The following is a 24547-nucleotide window of genomic DNA, read 5'->3' as shown; positions in this document are numbered from 1 at the left end:
CCTGCATCGGCAGGCGGACTCTCAACCACTGCGCCACCAGGGAAGGCCCTCCCTATTTTTAAGTTCTGATGATTGTTAAATCCTTTAAGTATTGTGCTTCAGTGTTAATTGAGATGTAGTCTAATATTTATAAACTTAAGAAGAACTCTTCCTACAAAGAGTTCTTTTTCAAATGTGCATAATAATTATTTTATCTATTTTAAAAATTAAGATATTTAATATATTTCTTTTTCTCTATGAGGTCACACATATATTTAGTTGCTTGACAGTGTGGAAACCCCAATTCCTTTATAGCTCTCATAAAACTCAATTCAGTTCAATACTACATCAAGTATTAGTTGCAGGCTATGAGTCAGGCACTGTCTTGGGTATGGGATCACAAAATTTTTAAAAATGGGGCAAGATAGGATCAGGGGATAAAGAGGTACAAACTATCATGTATAAAATAAACAAGCTACAAGGATATATTGTACAACACAGGGAATATAGCCAGTATTTTATAATAACTCTAAATGGAATATAACCTTTAAAAATTGTCAATCACTGTGTCGTACACCTGTAACATATAATATTGTACATCCACTATATCACAATTTTAAAAAAGCATGAACATTAAAAAAATTGATCCTTACTCAAAAAAAGGGTCTCGAACTTCCCTGGTGGTGCAGTGGTTAAGAATCCGCCTGCCAAAGCAGGGGACACGGGTTCGAGCCCTGGTCTGGGAAGATCCCACATGCCGCGGAGCAACTAAGCCTGTACGCCACAACTACTGAGCCTGCAATCTAGAGCCCGAGAGCCACAACTGCTGAAGCCCACGCGCCTAGAGCCCGTGCTCTGCAACAAGAGAAGCCACCGCAATGAGAAGCCCGTGCACCGCAACGAAGAGTAGCCCCTGCTCGCCGCAACTAGAGAAAGCCCACGCACAGCAATGAAGACCCAACGCAGCCAAAAATAAATAAATAAATTTTTATTTAAAAAAAAGCAAACCACCTGGAAGGGTGGGGTAGGGAGGATGGGAGGGAGATGCAAGAGGGAGGGGATATGGGGATTATATGTATACATATAGCTGATTCCCTTTGTTATACAGCAGAAACTAACACAACATTGTAAAGCAATTCTACTCCAGTAAAAATGTTAAAAGAAAAAAGGGTCTCTGCCCACTGAGAGTATGCAATTTAGCAGAGTGGACAGAAGGAGTGCAACTTGGTGTCATATAGTGAGATAAATTTGTTTCAGTGGGGAAGTTCTCAAGAAGATGTCATATTTGAGCAGGGTGTTGCAGGATCAGTGGAATTTTGCCAAGCAGAGGAGGTGAGAGGCCATTCCAGGCAGAGAGAGTAACACGAGAGAAGGTGGAGAGATTTTCATGTGGATGGTATGTTAAGAGGACTCGAACTTGAACATGGCAGGCTGAAGAGGTGAGAGATGGGACGGGAAGTTTGTTGCTGAATTGTTAAGAGAGGCCTTGAATACCCCAGGTGTAGACTTTGGGTGCTGGGAGAATTTGAAGGTCTTTAAGCAAGTTAATGAAATGCTCATATCTGTGCTTTATAAAGGTAATTTTGAAGGCTGACTGGAGTCAAGTAAGGAATACACAGAAAGATGTGGAGAAGGCACTGACCTGTCAACTTCGTGTCAGTTGAGCCATTATAAGACTTTTATGAGTTTAAACCTAAAAAAGCATCCTTTAATATGGGCATGCCACACGTTCTGGAGACATAATTGTTATTAAATTAAATAGAATTAGTTTAAAAACAGAAATATTCCTTGACTTTACGGTTTTTCCTGGGTGTAATGAGATTTTTAAAAATATAATTAAACTTTATTCTTGGGAAGGATTTCCTATTTTTAAGGATTTGCTTTTTCTGTCCATTTTCACGAAGATTGTGTTCTGTAATGGCTGGGCATGGTGTTGCCATTGGGAAATCTGTTTTTATGCAGAATTTTAACAGTAGATGGTGCCTGTGGTGGTATGTACGTGTTGCAGGTGCAGGAAAGGAATATCACCCTAGAAGACTCATGAAAAGAGGAGCAAAATTCCTCGTGGAGTAAAGGAGGGTTTGGGAAGCAGAGAAGAGGATTTTAATCCAGTCAACTCACTGAGTGAAGGTTGTCAAAAAGGAGAAGAGTGGGGCTTCCCTGGTGGCACAGTGGTTGGGAGTCTGCCTGCCGATGCAGGAGACACGGGTTCGTGCCCCGGTCCGGGAAGATCCCACATACTGCAGAGCGGCTGGGCCCGTGAGCCATGGCCACTGAGCCTGCGCGTCTGGAGCCTGTGCTCCGCAACGGGAGAGGCCACAACAGTGAGAGGCCCGTGTACCGCAAAAAAAAAAAAAAAAAAGGAGAAGAATGAAATTGGGTTATCAACAGCAGTAGGGAGGAGTGGGGTATGTCTCCACTGTCTCTGACACCATAATTCTGTTTTCGGGGCCTAAGAGAAATCTCAGAGGGATTTTTTTTATATATATAATCTGAGAAAGTCTTGCTCTCTGTGGTCACACATATTGTCTTGTTAACCTTCCAGGAATTTTTTTCCCTGACACTCAAGTAGAAATGGAGCTCTTAATTGATAACAGGCAGTTTTGTAACAACACCTATAACCCTAGGTGCTCTGTTTTTGACAAGCCGAAAGACAAATTTATCCAAGCAAATCCAAGTCTATCTCATTATTCAGAGTTTCTCTTCATGTAACTTTAAATAAAGCCTAGTCCAGAGAAGTCAGGCTAATGTTTATGGACACAGAAGGTGGGTGGGATGAAGGGACAAATCAACATTCTCCTACCTACTTACCCATCATGTATTCTTTGCCCATATGTAGGCACAGGTTGAACCTGTCCGGTGATTCTCCTTTATACAAAAGATCGGTGTATCTTAATGAGATTTTCTGTGGAATTTTTTTTTTCCTAACTTAAGTGCTATGATAGTCAAATGCAGTTTAACAGTGATACTCAATGAAACAGTCACACCTATAGTCGACTGCTGTACCACTGTAATAATGGCATATATAATCATGTCTATGGTTAATATCCATAATTGACCATTGTCATAGCGCCTTTTTGAAATGCAGAGTAAATGCTAAAATCCCAAAGCTACCTGATACAGTTTAGAATATTTAGGAGTAGGCCATGGTATTAGAAGAAGTATATATGAGTCTGACTAAGTGAGAAATTTCCATAAATTATTATAAATATAGAGATGATCTCATAAGCAATGATCTGGAGAAGAAACAAGAATATAGTAGAGACCTGAGCTGAATACTATAGTTGTTCCTCCTTATTTATAAAACACCAGTGGCTCTTATGCCTTAATCACCTATCTTAGAAATTGGATATCCTCCAGCATGCCCAGAAAAAGCAAAAACAAGTGCCAAATGAGATTGCCAAATGCCAATCACTTTTGTCATTGATTTAACCTCTGAGTATCTCCTGTGACAAAATTAATATGTTTAAATTTTATATCAGGTCAGGCTGTTGTGTGGTCTCTCTTTATGTAAAAACCTGACCATTCCTGGAGCACCAGCCTGACCCTATAGAGCTATGACCCTAATTCTTTACTAGTTGGAGAAATCATTTTCCTAATTCTTGTTAGTATCAATACATTAACTTGCATAACTCTCCGTGAACTAATCTCGATGTTCTCCAAACTCATTTTCTTTCTCTCCTGGCAAACATCGATTACCTATGTCCATTCCATGGTCTTGTTACGAATGCTGAACTAGTCTTTTCGTTTCTAGGGTCTCTTGCAGCTCTAATTTACCTAAATTGTCGTATCTTATGGGTCATGTACTTCTTTCCATTTATTCTTACTTTTTTACGGGTAGCAAAGTTTTTACTGTGCAGTGCTTCTCTACTGCTTAACAAGTTCATTACAATTCCTTAGTTTGGTATTTAATTTCCTCACAAAATAATCCAGCCCACTTACCCAGCACTTTCTCTCCCTGCCTTACACGAACCTGCTCTTTGGCCAGCCTGGCTCCATCCATGGCTCTTTCTGTTCTGTTTATGGTGTTTCCTCCACTTGAAATGCTGTTTTCCCATTTTGACCTGTCCCATCCATCCGTCAAAATCCAACTCATGTACCATATTCTTATGTGGCCTTCCTTCTTCCTCATGTGGGTGTATCCCAATAACTTTCTGTACCTTTTAAGGTACCTATCACTTTCTGCCCTGCATTCTAGATACCTGTGTATTTGCCTTTGCTGCTAGATTGTATGAGATATTTTCCCAAGATCTGTTCCATTGTAGTTACTATTTAATTTGGATATATCTATACCACTATTTATTGTAACATGACATTATCACCTCTTTCATTGGTATTTTATTCTATAGGGACTAAATGGAAAATATCATAATATATCCATTTTATATGGCAGGGTTCATTTACAAGTTGTGACAACAAAGCCTGATGTATGCCTGCATGAAAGGAAACTTACTGTTCCTCCTACATAAAGTAGCAGGAGTGCTTTCAAAATGGTCTTAATAAGATTTGCTGTATTGAGACAAAGAACCATGACTTCATTCTTACTAACCTCAGAAACATAATAAACCACAGTCAGTTTTGGCATTAATCCAGTTTTACCATTAACTCTCTTGTAAATTTTGATTAAGGGGTATTGCAGGACTTTTGTAATTAAGGGAACTGCATTAGAAATTTATTCCCTGTGAGAATTTATTTGTCATATTCTGAAAAATACTAAAGTCCTGTGAATGCTTGTGAACCTTAGGGATGGTAAAATACATGGCTGAACAACCATTTTTCTGAGGGGGGAGTACCCAAAACTAGTTGAAGGCCCAAGTCCAAATTTTTGTTTTGTTTTGTTTTTGTTTTGGCGGTACGCGGGCCTCTCACTGCTGTGGCCTCTCCCGTTGCGGAGCACGGGCTCCGGACGCGCAGGCTCAGCGGCCATGGCTCACGGGCCCAGCCACTCCGGGGCATGTGGGATCTTCCCGGACCGGGGCACGAACCCGTGTCCCCTGCATCGGCAGGCGGACTCTCAACCACTGCGCCGCCAGGGAAGCCCTAATTTTTATTTTAACAAATAGTTGACTGAATTAAAATATTTCTTGGCTGTGTAAATTTCACAGGAGTCACAAAGAAGCTGTTTTTCATGGTTCTATTCTCTAGATGTCATCAGCCCATAGATATACTTTATAATAATTTGTTGCTTTCTATAATCATGGATTCACGAATATTAACTACTCGCACAAGTCTGGATCAGCCAATATATTTAACTCTGAACTTGTTAGGCTTTTATCTTCTAAAAGTATTTTGAATGGTGCAGTTATATCATTAGATGCCTTTTCTATTTTAGTTTTGCTCTATAGCAGCTTAGAAAAGACAAGATTCTTTCTGAATAAGGGTTTAACTTGATGTGAGCATTTATACATTTTAAATCTTTAAAATTTTTTAATTTTAGTTTTCTGTTGGCTGGCTTCATCAAATATGTTTTTTTTTTCTTTAAAGATTTTGTCCCAAGGAAAATTTGAAGATTTCTTCCAAGTCAGTTTAAGTGACTATAGCGGGATTAGATCAACATGATCATGCTCTAAACGGGCTGAATCAGGGACAACTTTCTTTTTAAAGGAACATCTCTTTCAGAAAGCAGGAGGAGGGCTCAGTGTGGCCTGCTGTAGTGGTAGGTTTCTAGAGTGAAGTTTTCCTCAGGTGGTGTTGATGACATGGACTGCTTTTACAGAATATATTTCTTCCCAGTCTGTCCAAGGTATAGAAGAACTGCAGGCTTTACAACCAGTGCACCTGATTAAGCCGTTTCACTGACACTCTCCTTGTCTTTAACCTAAAAGCGTTCTTTTCTTTTTAGACTTGAACTCTGTACACTGATGGAATTATGTAGATTCCAAATATCTACTTTAATTTTCATTTTTTACATGTATCATAAAATATTCTAGATGACCTCAGGGGAAAGCAGAAGGTTTTGGCCTTATTTTACTCCTGGCTATGGATAAAAATGTTCCCAGAGTCCCCTCCTACTGTGCACACATGAATAGTGATGATTATTGTCTATTGCATGAGTCCTATTTGCTCACCACAGTACTGAGCACTTCATATGCACTGATTCGTCTTCAACATTATGCTACCTATATATTAGACAATTTTACTATCCATTGTAAAAATGAGGGACTTGAGGCCACATGAGGCTAAATAATTTGTCCATGGACTTGCATACTCTTTTTAACCACATTACTTTCTCTACCAAGCACACTTGAGGAAAGGCGTGAGGACATCTGATCGGTATTCTCTCTGTGGGTTCCAGCTGTGAAGCATCCTCTCTGTTCCAAGCATATAGCCATGCTAGACAAAAGATGAAAACAGAAAATGCAAGAGTCGCAGCTGAGCTCATAATTTATCATCTCAGTGGCCCACAGATGGAGCGGGAATTCAAGTGCTGATTTGTAAGCTGTGTTGAGGCCTCTGGCCTCCTGGGCTCTGCAGGTGGACAAGGGGCCGGTACAACGTGTGCAGGGAAATGAGAAATTAAAGTCATCCGACACTAGGTGGAGATCCAGAGTGAGCCTCACTCTGAAACCAGGTTGTAGAGAAGGGCCCCTCTACTTCTGAGCAAGGATGCAAACTCCGGACTTTATCACTTTTGTAGACGTTAAGATGGCAAGAGAAAGACAACACGGCTCTTAAACTAAGAACTGAACCAAATCACTCACTGGTTCAGTGACGTGACTGGTAATAATTCAGATGTCTGGACAATGTAATACTCAAATCACCAATATGAAACTGATTACAGATGGGTAATTCTGGGCACAAAATGAGCACAGAATCATTTGTAAGAAAAAGATGATGAGAGAGATTGGATGGAGCTGTTTCAAAGCACTAAATAAAACTGAACAGAACATCTTCCATACTCCAATAAAGATGTTAAAAAAACAATCCTCCTACTTCAAATGAACTTGCAAAACAAAACTCCAAAGCACATGAGGTAGCCTAAAGCTACAAAAGAGCCAAGGAAAATGACCATTGAAACAAATTTGACCCAAAGAAATTAAAATATTGAGACATCATGGCAAAGTGTATTTTGGATGCTCAAAGTATACACAAAGGATCGCCATTCATGAAGAAGGTAGAAAATCCTGCGATAAAAATAGTCAATTATGGGCTTCCCTGGTGGTGCAGTGATTGAGAGTCCGCCTGCCGATGCAGGGGACACGGGTTTGTGCCCAGGTCCGGGAAGATCCCACATGCCGCGGAGCAGCTGGGCCCGTGAGCCATGGCCGCTGAGCCTGCGCGTCCGGGGCCTGTGCTCCGCAACGGGAGAGGCCACAGCAGGGAGAGGCCTGTGTACCGCAAAAAAAAAAAAAAAAAAAAAGTCAATTATTTATTTACAAATATTTATTAAGATCAAACCATGTTCTACACTCTGTTAGAGGTGCTAGAGATGCAGCAGTGAGCATAGGTAAGTCAAATCCTTATCAGCATAGAGAGTTTACATTCTTGTGGGGAGTTTTACCTTTTAGTTACAAAAATGAAATACGAATAGGCAGAAAGCTTGGAAATGAAAAAGATAGTCATTGAAATAAAATTCCCAGTAGAAAGGATAAACTCTAGATTGGCAAAGACAGGGTTTTTTCATTTGGAAGATATTATTTAGGAAATCAACAAAATTGCAGTAATGGGAAAATAAGATCTTAAAAGAAAGTGTATGTGTGTTTATGAGTGTGTGTGTGTGTGTGTGTGTGTGTGTGTGTGTGTGTGTGTGTGAGAGAGAGAGAGAGAGAGAGAGAGAGAGAGAGAGAGAGAAAATGGATGAGATTATGGGGAAAGATGATACCTGAGATTATTTTAGAATTGAAGACAAGACTCCTTAAATTGAAAGTACAATCTAAGGACCTATCTGGATAAATAAAAATAAATCATCACCTGAACACTTTGTGGTAAAACTTTAGAGCATTGAGGATAAAAACAAAATCTTTACCTATCAGAGAGAAAATATAGACGAGCCCCCAAACAAAGACAACTTAATTGAGAGCAGACACCAAGAGCAGTATTGCGGGGAAAAATGCACTGTCAATCTAGATTCTAGAAATTTTATGCCAGAGTATACCACTGACAGACACGGATCAAAAATATTAATTGAATAATGAACTTGAAAAACTGAATATTCTTGAGGAAGTAAGTATAGAAAGAAAGTCTGGATTTAAAAAAAAATAAAGAGGAATAGAAACTTCTAAATGTCATCAAATTTAACTCTTGCTATAAAAAGTAATAACAAATTTCTATGTTAAAAAAAAAAAAGGTGAGACTTGGGAATTCCCTGGCGGTCCAGTAGTTAGGACTCTGAGCTTTCACTGCTGAGGGCGCAGGTTCAATCCCTAGTCAGGGAACTAAGATCCCACAAGCCATGAGGCACAGCCAAAAAAAAAAAAAACAAATGTGACTGCACGAAAGTAAGCAATATGAGAAGGCTATAAAAGAAGAAGAAATCCAGATGGATGACAAATATGTGCAGATTGAAAATTACAACACCAAAGGTTGAAATTCTGATGCCATCAACGTGAACAAGGATATGGAACAATGATCACACCTGTTCCTTGGTGCCTCCACTTGGGCCAACTGTGTGGGTGACCTTGGAAAGCATGGAAGTGACAAATGCCAGCTTCTGGGTGGTGTTAACCCTGGGAGGGGAGAGTCTGGAACAATGGGAGTGGACAAGTGTGATACAAGGGATCACCTGTATCTGTAAGGTTTCATTACTTTAAAAGGGGAAGCAAAAGTGCAAAATACTAATTTGTTAAAGCATGGAAGTGCGTACATCGGTTTTCATAGCAGCAGCCTAAATACGTACCTGTATAATTGAAGTGAAAAGACACTCAGAGCTTTCTGGAGACCCTGAATTGTTATGCACAGCAGTAAAATTTATAAAATAGCCTGTCTTCTGGTAATGGAGGCCTTTAGTTAAAACCCAACTCTATCAGGGCCTATCAGGCCATACAGAGTCTACCCCCTCTGGCTTCTCTAAATTGCTCATTTATTCCAATAGCTTCAACTTCATTGCATGTTTCTGTACTTCTCACAATTCAAGCTCATTTCCTCTCCTGTTAACAGCAATCCTCGTAGATTGTTGCTATCTCCTTCTGAGACTGGGGGAAATCTAGAACAGTTGAAGATGTATCAAATCCCTTTGATTTTCCTCTCAATCCAGTACTCTCAGTAGCTGCTGATGCAACCATCTGAGTGGAACTATATTTTCATGGCACGTGATGGATGTTCCACTTTGCAGTGGTACCTGTCAAGGTAACCCAATCGTCATGAGCTGGGCACTGCCTGGGTTTGCTGTAGTCCCCAGGCTCCTGTCAGCATTATATGCTCAGGAGTGGTAGGTAGCTCTGGGATTCAGGCTGAGGGAATAATTCGTCCCTGCTGTGGACTCTCCTTCGCCACATCTTTCTACCAAGCACAGCTGAGGAAAGGCATAGGGACATCTGATCAAGGTATCTCTGCGGATTCCAGGTTTGAGGCACCACCTCTGTTTCAAGATGCTACGTGGAAATCGCCTAGGAGTTCAAAACGCTTTGGACGCTGAACTGTTGTAAAATTTCTGTTGTAGTTTGAATTTGTGTTTGAGAGATGAACAGACATTCTCGGTGAGAATGTACATAATTTACATTTTGGAAGTTAGAAGAAGTTAAAGCTTTCCTAATTTAAAGTGTGAATTTTGATTAATCCATGCGACTTTAGCTTAAAAAGACAAAAAAACAAGCTGCACTACTGCTAGCTACTTCTAGTAATTGGAATAGCAGTGTGTGTGTGTGTGTGTGTGTGTGTGTGTGTGTGTGTGTGTGTGTGTCTAGTGGGACTCAAAATACCAGTGCTGGCCATGAAGTTCTCCCTCACTGATTTACTGATTATGCCCATTGCTACTCATGCATTGGTTAGTGATCCATCAATAGTTTGAGGTCCTAAAAGCTGCTCTGAAACACCAGTCTAATGAGTTTTATTTCAATATCTAGTCTGACCATCATTCTACTATTATTTTGGTATATCAGTGTTAAGTGTTCACAGCTTTTAAATAATTTCACTTCATTAAAAACATACTCGCTTAAATATAACTTAAATGTCCTGTCTTCGTGGGTCATTCTCTTACAATTTCTGTTTAGTATTGAGCTAATAGCTAAACGAACTCAGCAATAATTCTTTGGAAATCACATCTAATTATCGCAGGCCACTAAGATTCCGCTTAGTGTATTAAAATAGTTGTTGGCGTATTGCATCCTGGTGACAAAAAAGAGCCCGTGTATCTTCAAAGAGGGTTTAACTTCCAATCTGAGCATAGCTTAGTGGCTGAAGGAATCCAGCTAAGCAGTCTGTTTAAAATCTGTGTTTTGAGTATTATTTTCGTAATCTGACATTTGCACAGTAAGTGAAAATGGGATGTTTTTAGAAAATATCTTCTTTTCAACTTTTATAATAATATTAATTACTGTAACTATCAGTGAGCACGTATTCTGTACTGTGTACCATCCTAAGCATTTTATTAGCGCCGACTTCATCTTCTTGGTCACCTTGTGAAGTAGAAACTAATGTGATCCCCAAATTGCGAAAGAGGAAATTGAGACACACACTAAGTAATCCCTCTGAAGCCATACGATAAGCAATGGAGCTGATGGTAGGTTCAGTCATGTTTTTCTGAGTGGAAGACTGTTCTTTCCAGTCCCACTCATCCTAGCGCTCAACACTTTGTCTATTCATTTGTCTTTAAAAGGAAGTCAGTGTTGGGCTTCCCTGGTGGCTCAGTGGTTGAGAGTCCGCCTGCCGATTCAGGGGACATGGGTTCGTGCCCCGGTCCGGGAAGATCCCACGTGCCGCGGAGCGGCTGGGCCCGTGAGCCATGGCCGCTGAGCCTGCGCGTCCGGAGCCTGTGCTCTGCAACGAGAGAGGCCACGGCAGTTAGAGGCCCGCGTACCGAAAAAAAAAAAAAAAAAAAGTCAGTGAAACTTGCATGTCTTCATGCTTTTTAATTTTACTGACAATAAATGATCATTTATTCTTTGTATTCTTACAGGGCATTCTACTTGGACAAGTCAAATTCACCACCAAACTCCACATCCAAAGCTGCTTATGTAGATAAGGTAAAAACAGAAGATTGCATTGACTGTTGCTTTGCCATTTACCTCCCTTATTTAATTTTGCTGGTGTTCTGGAGCACTGTGTAATTTATAAACATCCGTGGTCTCTGATTCTGTTATCTCCATAATAAAATATTTTAGACTATTCACTGTAAGTTATAACAACTGTGAATTATATCCCATCTAAAAGGATTTCTTTCTACTAAACATGTTGAACCTTATGGGCATCGTTTTTTTCTGCAGCTCATGAGGCCTCTCAACGTTTTGGATGAACTGTATCGACTGGTGGCCTCGTTTATCAGATCCAAGCGCACAGCTGCCTGTGCGAACACGGCTTGCAGCGCCTCCGGTGTCGGGCTGCTGTCGGTGTCCTCGGAGCTGTGCAGTAGGCTGGGGGCCTGCCACGTCATCATGTGCAACAGCGGCGTGCATCGGTACGTGACTTCCCGCCTTACCTGCATCTTTTTTTTTTTTTTTTTTTGCGGTACACGGGCCTCTCACTGCTGTGGCCCCTCCCGCCGCGGAGCACAGGCCCGGGACGCGCAGGCCCAGCGGCCACGGCCCACGGCCCCAGCCGCTCCGCAGCACACGGGACCCTCCCGGACCGGGGCACGAACCCGCACCCCCTGCATCAGCAGGCGGACTCTCAACCACTGCGCCACCAGGGAAGCCCTTGCCTGCATCTTTGCTATACCTTATTACATTCGGAGGTTCTTGTTTATTACATTTAGCTCCATGAAATTATAGCTGGAAACATTCAAAGGGCTCAGATATATTTGGAATAAGACTTTAGAAATCAGATAATTCTTGCACAGTAATTTCTGGCTTTGGTTCTTCTATTTTCAGTGACTGTTTATTCATACAAATGAATGCAGTCCCACGTTTATATCACTGTGGCCTAGAATCTTATCACCCTTGTATTTATATTAAGATTTATATTTTAGGTACAAAATTTTGCATCTGTTTTATTCACTCTAGGAACTTAACTTGGTAGGGGCTGGTGACTAGCAAAACAAAACTTTTTCTTCAGTGGTTTGGATCCCTGTTACCCAGCTGTGGTGAGCTAGATGCTGCCTTGGAGTTACTACTGTCTTCCTACTCCTTGAAAAATCATACTCCAGGAGCCCGCACAATATGCTCTTCCTGAAAATGTGAGGAGAAGTCTTAGATAGGTCCTCTTCAGCTGGTCTGTCTTAAGCAGCAGTGCTGTGTCTGGGCAAGCTGTGGTAGGTGCATAAATTCCTACAGCTACATCAGATGCAAATGTGAGGGGAGAACCCCGAGTCAGGTCCTTCTTCATCATCACTTGTTCCTCTTCTATCACCTCTCCATTTTCACAGCGAAAGGAAACCATGTAGGTGGAAACAATAGGGCAGCATTTAGTCCTCATTGTAGCAGAGAATCTGCTGTCACCACTCATAGTTCTTCTTAGTATGAGGCCAGTTAGATTTTGAGTGGATGGTGGTTATTGTTTATTCAAATTTACTTGCTAATTAACCCATGCAAAGGACTGCAGTTGGTGCTCTTGGCTGGTAATGTCATAAATGGGTGGTATTCATGTTAGAGACATAAAACATGAACAACAAAAATCATAGTAAATAATCGTATGACAAAATAAGATGACAAAAACATAATGAAAAGTAACAAAAATAACAGATTACCTAGACGACGAAGAAAAATAAATGATCTAGGAAAGTTACAGCTAAAAAATAAGGTTCAGAAGGAACATAGATCTTTGAGATGGTTAGAACTTGCCATGGAGAAGGTAGCGTTTGCAATGGGTTTTGATGGGTCAGGGTTTTAAAGAGGTAGAAAGAGGGAGAAAGTTCAAATCAGCAGGTTCTCATCTGTGACATTCCATTCGACTTGATGTGCCTGAATTCTAGTTTACGAGTCCTACGCAGCATGTCCTTGCTTATGAAGTGTGACAAGACTTTATTTCTCTAGAAGGAGAATTAAATTTTTGTGGGTGATACAATATACAGAGTTTTCTGCTTTATTTTAATGGTTGTGTACTTTGTGCTCTATTGCAAGCTTACTAAGAGCTTAATTGAAATATCATCTGCAACTAAATGAGTAAAATATTATTTCATCATTTTTTTTTACTAGCAGAGAAATGCTCTCTCCCTCTGATCAGTCATATTCATTCATTCTGTTCCCATTCATTCATTCATTCATTTATTATTCAGTCACTCAGTGAATATGCGTTGAGCACTGTTTATGTGCCAGCACTGTTCTAGTTGCTGGGATAAAGCACTGAAAAAAAACCCTCCCTTCTCTCATATAATGTAAACCATGTTGGGGTGAAACAGATGATCAAGTAAACAAATAAATGAGTAATGTAGTAGGTGGAATAAATACAGAAAAGAACAGAAGTCAGAGAGGTAAAAAGGGACAAGATGGGATGAAGGACGGGCACCTTCCATGGAGGAAATTTCATTAGAGACCTGTGTGAAGTGAAGGAGTGAGTTATGCAGATATCTCAGAGAAAGAGCGTTCCATCTAGGGAGCAGAGTACAAATGTGGGAGGCCGAGTGGGGACCAGCATGATGTGCTTTAGGACCAGCACAGCGGCCACTGTGGCCTCGGCATAGTGTCATCCCCTTGATTAATGTCCTTATCCTACTCTGGTGCAAGATCATAGTTATCTGAGGACTGTGACAACCAAGGGACACTCCAGGCTTCAAACTACAAGCATACGCTCTTATCTCCACATGAATTTACTGGAAGTTAATGCAGTTAAATTTGCCATTTAATGGAATTCCCTGGCAGTCCAGTAGTACTCTGTGCTTCCAGTGCAGGGAGCCCAGGTTCGACCCCTGGTCGGGGAACTAAGATCTCGAAAGCCACACAGTGAGACCAAAAAAAAAATTTTTTTTTTAATTGCCATTTAATCCTAGAACCGTGACCAACTTGTCCAAATTATTCTCTGAGGTGCCCCATGAACAATTTTAGAATTTAACTACTGATGGGTAGGAGAAACAGATTAATGTTCCACAACCATTTTATAATTGCTGTATTCATTGATTAGTGTGTTGGAATCACAAAAAACATTGAAATTTCAAAGTATTTTGACTTTTTCCATTTCTCTAGTTCAAAATAAATATGGCTTTAGTTAGTTCATTTCAGAGACATTTACTGAGGTGTAGGCACAAATTCCCCATGACAGATGCCGAAATTAAGGTTAAAACTGTTTGAAAATAGTACGGTTTTATTTTTCTATTATGCAGAATAAAATAGGAGTTTAACATTATCTTTAGTCTTTCAGGGAAGGCTATACTTAGATTTTTCATGGTGATAAAATGTGTGCTAATTTATATTGGAATCAGAAATCTCACATAAGACTGTTCCTAAAACAATTCTTTAGTAATTATAATTCAGGCAGCTAGAAAGGAACCCGAGTAGATCCACATTTACACTAAACACTGAACGTGGAGGTTTACTCTCAGTTTCTGGCAAAGGGGAGAATTGATAACATGAATCAGAATTAATACTACACAGACTGTTTTACCATTTGCTTCTGAAATTAAGATGAGAAATGGTTAACAACATGGTATCCCCATTAGATAATCAGCTTCCTGCCTTTTCTGATTTTATTCACCAAAAAAGGGAATCTAACATTTTTTCAAGTATAGAGTTATATGGCTTATGTTTGACATTAAAGAGAAGAATGTGATTTTTCAGAATGAAAAGGCAGATTTAATTAGCATTAAGGTTTAGACGTTATAATGCCAACCTGAATTAGATGGCAGGGTGGCATACAACAGTGAATGCAAGATTAGGAGGAATAGGATTCAGGATGAATTATTAAAATCTTTTCAGAGCGTTTAGCCCGGCTTTGTTTATTAAATTCTCTTTCCTGGGGCAGTGTTTTATGTGCATTACAATTCTGCTGATGAACTTGCCTGCACACACTTTCCTCAGTCATTTACTTACATTAAATATCTCCATTGCTATTGAATAGTGAAAGAAGATTGTCTTTTTTTAAGATCAGGATTTTTGCCTTTTAAACAGTATACATGATATTAAAAGGTAGTTTAATAAATGGAAATTTTCCAAAATTTCCTATCCTGACCTGCCTTCTTTCATTTTCATTTTGAATCATCTCTTGCACCTTCTATCAAACAACATACATCTGATCATAGTTTTATTAGTATAGTTTAATAATCTGCTTTACGCTCATAGTATCTATTTACCTATCTACCTGTCTATCATCTATCTAAAATGTCCACACAGACTTTCCCATGATCACTTTTATTTGCTACATAATATTCTAGCCACTTGATACACCACAGTTTACTAAACTGTTAATTTAGTGGTTTATCTTCTTTCTCTACTGCCCTTAATGCAGAGAGACATCTTTTTGTAGCTGTTCAGATTTCAATTTTATTTTCCACTAAGCTAAAAGTAAACAAAAATATCCTCCAGATACAATTAGTGTGTCAAAGAGCTTAAACCTCTTTGGTTAATATATTATTATTTAAGTTCCCAAAAGGATTGTCCTTGTAAAAACCCAACAGAAGGTTAGATAGTTGTTTGCCATCTTTACCTTGTCCTCAGAGGGTGTTAGAACCCATTTATCTATTGTGCTTCTCTACCAGGTGTACAACGATATTGTATTTCTTCAGTGCTTTAATTTATACTTCTTTGATTAGCAAATACAAACATTTGAATATCTTTTGAATTTTCTTTCCCACAAAGAGTCATGCTTTATATTGTCCATATATCTGCTTTTTAGGCAAAATTATTTTTTGCCAGTTTGAAAGTTTGTAAAGTATTGAATCAGCTCTGTGGCTTTTAACGTTCTCTTTTGTTCCATGCAGTTATTTGCTGCAGACCCACAAGCATGCCACATGGGTTCTAAATTTCCCTTTTATTTCCTACTGCAGCATCCTTCCACTCACTGCGGTATTTCGTTTTGTTTTGCTTCTTTATTCCCATCCCTGCCTAATAGCCAACTGTTTTCCTTTAACTGTTATGAATCAGCATACCGCAAATGTTGTAAAGCCTAAGCATGAGTCTTACCGCATCCAAAAACAGAGATGCCATATTCCTCGCACTACATTTGCTTCTGCTTCCTTCCCCAGTGGAAACAGTAGGTGGACATTTCCAGAGGCTACCTGAAAGGTTATGTCAAGAAAATTTCTAGTGAGAGCAAGGAATCTGGAATCACAGTGTTTCCCTTTAAGGACCTGTTCCAGGGACTTTTTGTACACGTACTCTTTGTACCTGTTAGTAATGGATTTTCAGCAGTGTCGGAGTCCTGGGATGGTCCTGCAGGAAGGTGGGGTGATTTGAACACAAGCCTCATGTCTGACTCACCTGTGATGTCTTAGTATCAAAACCTTGGAGATCTGTACACATAAATTCCCTTTTATCTTTATGTTTTGTTGTGAGGATGAATCTCTTCCAGGAAACAAGGCCCTGCATTAGCTAACATACTTGGTGTTCAGTCACCAGTGAGGGATGTGAACAGCAGCGTCAGGAGGGGCTCACTGTGTCAGGGGTTCACCAGCACCTGTAACAGCAGCATCATAATCACTTGTTTTGAACCCCACACAGGTGTGAGGAGGAAACAGTCTGTGGCAAGGTCAGCCTGTTCTCATTATTAAAAGGCATAATGATGGTGAGCATCAAGTTGGCTGCCATCTATGTATTCCAGCGTTAGACTGCTTTTCCTTTTATACATTGTGGAAACTCATTTTAACATATATAAAAATTTAGGGACTAATAAACTATATAATATGAAGTTTCCAACTTAAAAGGGTATATTTCCAAAATGCACTTCTTAGTTGGTTATTTAGAAATTGAGACATTTTTTCACATTGGACAGGATGGCAGAGGGTGGTTGAATTCTCAGAATCATCCCTCTTCCAGCAGAAACTTACAAAACCTATCATGTGACCATAGTATAGGACCCAAAGTATGATTATAAGCGTTTGTTAGAAAACTGAGATCCAGGAGTTAAAATATAAAAACAGCTAAAGGGAAATACGTATTACCAATTTGGTTAATGAAACAGTTTTCATTTCAAATGAAGCAGTGTAGTGATTCTTGGTTCATATAAGCAATTAAAAAAAACATTTTTTAGGTAACTATCAATTAACAATTTTAAAAACCACTTTTGTTTGACATTTAAGGACCCTTTCTTAGCAATATTTTATTCTGTCATCACCGTGGCATCAAAGGACAAATTGACAGATAGGCCCAGATTAAGGAAATGCAGAATCTTATAAAAGGAGAGCACTCAAGGTAACCTGGCTTAGGTAATGAGAGTCCTAACAGGGCAGACGATGAAGCTGCATCTTTCTCCACTGCGCAGCCAAAAACACATCAAGTAAGAGGAGTGGATTTACTCCGGGGATTTCCATATGTAGGTTAGACTCTAGGTATGGGAGGGCAAAAATAAATTACTGCAATAAGCAAATGTAGGTTTGAAATGTATCCATTTATTTTTCTGTCCAAAAATGACTTGGAAGATTAGCAGCAAGATTAGTGGAAATCTTGAATTTTAAATCTCCAGAAAGATGGCTAGATAGAACAAAAGAAACTGCTAACTCATGATGCCAGGATACTGGACATTTGCAATAACAAGCCCTAAAATTATGCTCGTATAGTCAGGAATCTGAAACACATTAGTCTAAAACCCTTCTTTGATATAAAGGTAGTAGTAGCAGTGACAGAGGTGGTGTTTAAAATTGTTATTAGATATGGCTGCAGTTTTGATTATTCTTCTTTAACAGTTATAATTTGATGATGATCAGTGCAACCATTCTCATTTGTTTGATATCTAATAAAATCATTAATGAATGAAAACCAAAAAAACCTCAAAAATGAAAATATAAAATTGTGTACTAATCTTTAGAAGAGAAAAAATAAGATGCTATAATAATGGGGCTCTGGGAGAAAGACAGACTATATCCTACTCATGCTGTAAGTATAAATCTTAATGACTCTGCCAAACTCATAGAAGCAGAGAATGGAATTGTGGTTACCAGGGGCTGGGAGAAGGGGAAAACTGGGAGACAACTGGTCAAAGGGTACAAAGTTTCAGTTATGCAAGGTGAATAATTCCGGACATGTGACATAACAACAATGCAACTATACTTAATGCAACTATACTTAATAATAATATTAATACTTAATAATAATAATGTATTATATACTTGACATTTGCTAGGGTGGATCTTTTTTTTTTTTTTTTTTTGGCAGTACGCGGGCCTCTCACTGCTGTGGCCTCTCCCGTTGAGGAGCACAGGCTCCAGACGTGCAGGCCCAGCGGCCATGGCTCACGGGCCCAGCTGCTCCACGGCATGTGGGATCTTCCCGGACCGGGGCACGAACCCGTGTCCCCTGCATCGGCAGGCGGCCTCCCAACTACTGTGCCCTGGGAGGGTGGATCTTAAGTGTTTTCACCACCAAAAAAGAAAAGAAAAACACAATGGTAACTATGTGAGGTGATGGATATGTTAATTAGCTTGATTGTGATGAATATTTCACAATGGATATGTATATCACATCAACAGGTTGTATACTTTAAATTTATACCATATTTAATTGTCAATTATACCTCAGTAAAGCTGGGGGAAAAAAAGAAAAGTAAACGCAGATTTTCAAATTATACTGAGTTGTAAAGTAGGCAAATAAAACTCCACAATTTATGTTAATTTAAACAAACAGATAAATAAGGTTATTCCCTTAAAATTATGGGAAGAAATCAAATATTTCAAATATAAGTTTTATTCTTTTACCTTGTTTCATTATCTTTTATAAAAGTTCTTTACTCTGAAGAGGTAGATGGCCAGATTTACATATATATTTGTTTTCTTCCTTAGATTTTTCTTTGCAATTGATATGAATCTTGATAAACTAGTGCATTAAATTATTCTATTTTAAAATGTTCGTTGTTTTCATTAGTTTACTATGAAAGAAGAATAACACAGTAATAATGAGAGTCACTTCTTATTGCAATGGTTTCTAGTTCTGCCAGCCAGTAATCATGGGCCAGACATGCTTTAGTTTAAGTACATATAAAGCCAGAGCTTATACATTATTACCTCCTATCATTAAGATTGGAAAATTCTAGGCACATTAAACATACCTTGATAAAATAAATATGTAATTTGGAGTGATATTTCATCTGTTTTTGCAAAACTCAATTTTACTATTATATTAGTAAAATTTAAGTATTTACATTTTTAAAATGTAGCTATTTAAAAGTGATACATGTATTGATAGAATTGACTTTCAAAAGCATTAAATAGGGCATGATTCTTCAAATTTTCTTTTAAAGAAACTGAAGTTATTGTTTTTCCTAAACCTGCAAAATACTATTTAAAGCAAAGTAAAATTCCAGTCATTCTCTAGGATCTCTTCCTGAGGGCTTCAATGCTAGTGGGTTTATAAGTGCTGTAATAAATGACATAAGCCAAGAAATATGGGTATCTCTCCAATATAACTGGTTCGTCTGCCAGCACTTTCCGAACTGCCTCTTTTTCTCTGTGACCTAGAGCAGGAGAGCAGGTGGCGTGGAGGAAGTTGAAGGGAGGAAGCAGCAATTTTTACCTCTAAGATGTTAATTTTAAATTAGCAATAGGTCATCTAACATCCTGGGGAGGAATACCGAGGAGTGAGATTTAAATCCTGTTAAGCAGGAAGGATGGAATGTAACACCTGTTATAGGTTTTAAAGCATGAGTAGTGTTTACCAGGTGACGGAAATGGAGAAGGACGTTCCGTGTAAAGGAATAGTATGAAAATACAATATCGAGGTGTGAAATAGCGTACGACGGAGCTGGAGGTCACAAGAAAGAGCTGGCTGTTTCTGGGCGGTGAAATGAGAAGAAAGGAGCAAGAAAGACAGGAATTGGAGCATGGACGGCCCTGCCTGCTGGGTTAAGGGTTTGGGACTCCCTCCTAGAGGCCCTGGGAAGCCAATGAAAGGTTTTCAGCAAAAGAATAACATGATTAGATGTTTTAAAAAATATTTTAAAAATAAAGATCAGTACCATGGTCTATGATGGGACAAGGATGGAGGCAGGGAGACAGCTAGGATTTTACAGGAGTACAGTGACATGATGAGATACAAAACTAAGGTATTGGCACAGAGGTTAGAAGGGAAAAGACAGATGTGAAAGATATGAAAAGGCAGTAAACAGAACTAGATGAACTGGTGAGGAATAGAGAGCACAGGAGAGGAAGAGTTTCTGATGATTCCAGCTGGGAAAGATTGGGAGAGGGAAGATGCCACGGTGTGTGGGGGGGAACATGCATTTGTCTTTGAGGGGACTGGGGAGAGGGATGTTGAATTAATCTGTTACATGTTCAGTTTTAGATGCTCACAACGTACCTATATGGGGATGTACTTTGATGGATTCATAGTCAGCAAGGACTAGAAGTATATATGAGGACAAATGGATATAATAACAATAAATAATAACATATATATGTAATCTCAAGGGGTAATGGAAAAACACTGCTAGGAATTTTCTGGGAACAAACCAGGTGTTAGGAGCAGGGAAAAGATATTCCAGGAAAAGGCACAGAAGTGTAAGCAAAGAATAATTGGCTGCCCATTGTGGAAGGTGAGAAAAAATCACCAGGGAGAGTAGAGAGAGTATTAATATTCCCTGGTTCTCCACTGCCCTGTCCTCTGTGCACCCGTGGAGCCTCAGAATAAAACACTGTAGGATCCATGAGAAAGGAGTGAAAAATATTCAAACAAATCTATTTAGTATCTTGGATAAACAGGTCAAAGAGAAAACAATTATGGTACAATGTCAAAGGATGGGGGAAACAGATGAAAATTGCATACTGGACACCCCTTAAGTATTGGTGTCATCAAAGAACCGACAAGGAGTAAGGACAAAAGTCAGACAGCCAAGAGAAAAGATGAACTAGAGAGGGAGTGTTGAGGAACTTCGAGTAGCTGGGATAGGTACTCGACCTATTCAGTTAAGTTCCAAAAACATGAAACAGAAATAAAATCAATTGGTGAAAGTGTCCAGGCTGAAGAATTTAAAATGCAGAGGAGCAGATTCAAACCTGGTGACAGTGGTAGAGTCCTACCTTACACACAGATGTTTCACATTCATACGCATTTTCAGCCGAGCAAATACCTCCTCTAGCCCCTCAATGCTCAATTACCCATCCCCGAAGGTCTTCAGTTACCTCTGTGCTCACCTCAGCAATGAAACGTGTCAAAGAAAAACACACCCTAATGTGCTTGAAGAGAGGAGAATGAGGGATGTGCAATGTTTTTGAAGCCTAGGTTTAAAGCTAGACACTGAGAACTTTCCGAGAATGTGTTGAAAGTTGCAGTAGAAAGTCCTGTTATCTTTAATGGGAATTTCATGGCTAATTCCCTGTGCAATGCTGAAAATGTGCCCCTTACATGTGATTTATTTTTTGCCTTAAGATATACGGAGTGAACCACGTATTCAATTTGACTCTGCTGCTGCTGCCAGGATCTCTCTCCAGCTGTTGCCCATTGCTTTTCCATTGTGTTCAGTTGTTTTCCATGGTGCCCATCTCTGCTTGCCATCTCTTTGCTATTTTTTTCAAATACTCATTAACCCCTGTCTTTCAGCTCCAGACTATGAGACATAGGAGTTAGTACAGTCATGGGAAGATCTCATCAGTACTGTCTCTTTGACAGGAGTCAAATAATAATGTTGAAATTATCAATAGACACCCGGAAGTTATGTCTATAAAATGTACTGGAAACTTGCCTGAGGATCACTGGCTTTTAGATTGCACTTATTGTTAGACCGCCATTCAAATTCTCCTAAAGGGAGAATGTAAATATTTAATATTTTATTATCCATGCGTATGTGTCTCTAAGTGAATTCTGTATTTTTGAAAACAAATAACTGTTGGCCATTTTTTCACGTAAGAGTATTTCCATGTTTCATTAAGAAAAGTGCCTTCTCTGTTATAGGGGAACAAGGACAGAGGTATTGGGCTGGCTGGTGGCAGTTTTCTCAAGCTTTTCACTTATCACAAACGCATTGCTCAGGGTGACCAAGTTGGGCAGGACCAATAGATCAGCAGAGGTCCTTTCCATATGAATTGTGCAGACACTCTGCCTGTGTTGAGCCATAGCAGCACTTCGGCATTGATTCCTATTTAACATACTGCCTTAGCCCTCAGACGTATAGTTCTTCCTCCGTGTGAGGTAATAAAAGGAGGCAGGGAAAATAAAACCCTGCAACAGTAAACAATTAGTTTCTTCAATCGGGCGCTTCCTTCTAGTTGCCAGTATACTTTTCACAGTGGTGCCCTGTGCTCAGTAGTTGGAAGTAATTAGAAACCAGAATAAATGAGATCACTGCAGGAATGAACATGCCTTACCCAGCACAGTGCATTTTATATAGAAAAATGCACATCTGTAGTAGAGAAGGAACGCAGTCTTCCTTCAGTTTATTTTTACTACGTGATTGCTTTAAATCGATAGAATTGTTCAGCAGGTTTCAAATCTAGTTTCTTTTTAATCATGAACACATTTCAGTACGATGAGGTCTACATTCGTAGTGAAGTCGTTTGGTCTGGCTGCATTAGTCTCTACCAAAACACTGCATTTGGCATGCAATGCTGAGACCAGGATTGGGACTGTTGAATTAGGGATGTGGGGAGTTGGGATTCTCTAAAAGCAGTGATCTATGTGATGTGATTTTGGAATAATGGAAAGAGCTCTGGATTTTGAATTAGAAAACTGGTTTTGAATCCTGTTACTTACTGTGTGACCATGATTCCTTCATGGTCTCTCAGAGATTTATTGGTGGAATGGGAATAATAATTTCTTTTTGCAAAAGGTGGCATGAGGATTAAGTGAGTAACATATGTGAAAACATCTACTGCAGGACCTGGCAATAGTGTACACTCAGTTGTTTCTATCTTCATCTGTGTTTCTGATGGTGAATCCATCTTCTCATTGCAGAGGTAGAAATATGAAATGCATCTGTTTAAAATGACTAGATCATACCTACTAAAATAGGGAAACCTTTTCTATGTAAAGGGAAAATAAAATAAAATAGGGAAACCTTTGTATGTAAAACAAAATCACAGTGGTTGCTAAGAGAGTAGATCTTAAATGTTCTCAACCACAAAAAAGAAGTGGTAATTATGTGATGGAGGTGTTAGCTAACTGTAGTGGTAATCGTCTTGCACCATGTAAGGGTATCAAGTCAAATATACACAACTTTAACCAACACAATGTTACATGTCAATTATACCTCAGTAAAGCTGGAGAAATCACAGTGATGAGTCACGATAGGATGTAAGGAGAGTCTGAAAAATATGAATTCACTCCTCTGACCTATAAGAAGTAGAATACACAAAGCACTGGACCCTGTTAGAGCTTATTTTTAGAATCCTCCAGTGATAGCTTGTAGAAAGTTGTTCAAGAACAGCAGAACGGGATCCCCTTGAATTCAAGGACAGGAAGTCTTCTTCCCTCGTGTCAAAAATCAAGAGTGTGTGTTAGAATAACAACAGATATTTAGGACTTGGAAAGAATCAGGTTCTGGCATTTGTGCATTCATTCATTGAAGGACAGAGGAGTTATTTATGGAGCACTGCTCTGGGGCATGCACTGCGCTACCCCAAACTAGGGTAGTGAGAGGTCCTTGCTCTCCCAGCAATTCTGAGGTCTTGACAAGGGGACCACATTGGGAAGCCAGCCAGCCATACTGTGTAGCACCAGTTTACTTTAATATGGACAATAGGAGAAAGAGAGCCAAAGGATTGGGTTTTTCATGAAGTGACTCAAAGAAATGAACACATGGTTTTGAAACTACAGGAGAGGGGAAGCATATATAACATGTCATTTTGACAGTGTTAAAGAATTGATTCTGCAAGGGTTCCAAATGTATTCTTCTGAACCTGGAAAATAGGTAAATGATACATAGACCATTTTGATGAGCGAATAAGTGTTAATTAATAGAATTAATGTAAGAATAATGAATCAGTATATTATAATACATAATTTCCAATCATTAACAAAACTCATCGAGAGTTGTTCATCAGAAGCCGTGGTACGAGCAGTAATTAAATCCTGAGAAAGGGAAATGCAAGTCATTGTTCATGAAAGAAAAGCTATATACCGTTTAGAAGTTGTAGGGGAAGCTGTGGTTGTTCTTTGACTAAAATCTATTGTCTCTACAGTTCATTTATTACTTTACCAAATTTATTTAATAAGAGAACACTTCTTGAACACATAGATGGCAAATGCAGAGTATAAAGAAATGAATTGTATCTTTTAGGAGTTACGTATAATACTGTTGGCATGAATTAGGAATTCATGTCATTTCTTTTCAATAACTGTATATTGAATGCTTACTTAATCCTGGGAAGTATGCTAGGGTCTAGGAAGGTTACAATCAGTACAGACACTACTAGTCTGGCCTATTGGTGGTGGTGTAGTAATATTAATGAAAATTGCTAACATTTGTT

General features: G+C 39.2%; 1 protein-coding gene across 1 annotated transcript in view; it reads left to right on the top strand.

The window, feature by feature from the left end:
- PREX2 (phosphatidylinositol-3,4,5-trisphosphate dependent Rac exchange factor 2) overlaps positions 1-24547 on the top strand; it is a 291836-nt gene that overhangs the window by 232688 nt on the left and 34601 nt on the right. The window contains exons 36-37 of the mRNA XM_027127947.1: positions 11033-11099; positions 11340-11530. Coding sequence (XP_026983748.1) covers positions 11033-11099; positions 11340-11530 — 258 coding nt within the window. The remainder of the gene's footprint in view (positions 1-11032; positions 11100-11339; positions 11531-24547) is intronic.

The sequence above is a fragment of the Aethalodelphis obliquidens genome, unplaced genomic scaffold (assembly GCF_003676395.1).
Source record: "Aethalodelphis obliquidens isolate GAN/ISIS:26980383/991018 unplaced genomic scaffold, ASM367639v1 scaffold33, whole genome shotgun sequence".
Lineage (NCBI taxonomy): Eukaryota > Metazoa > Chordata > Mammalia > Artiodactyla > Delphinidae > Aethalodelphis > Aethalodelphis obliquidens.
This window is presented reverse-complemented; position numbering and strand designations above follow the sequence as displayed.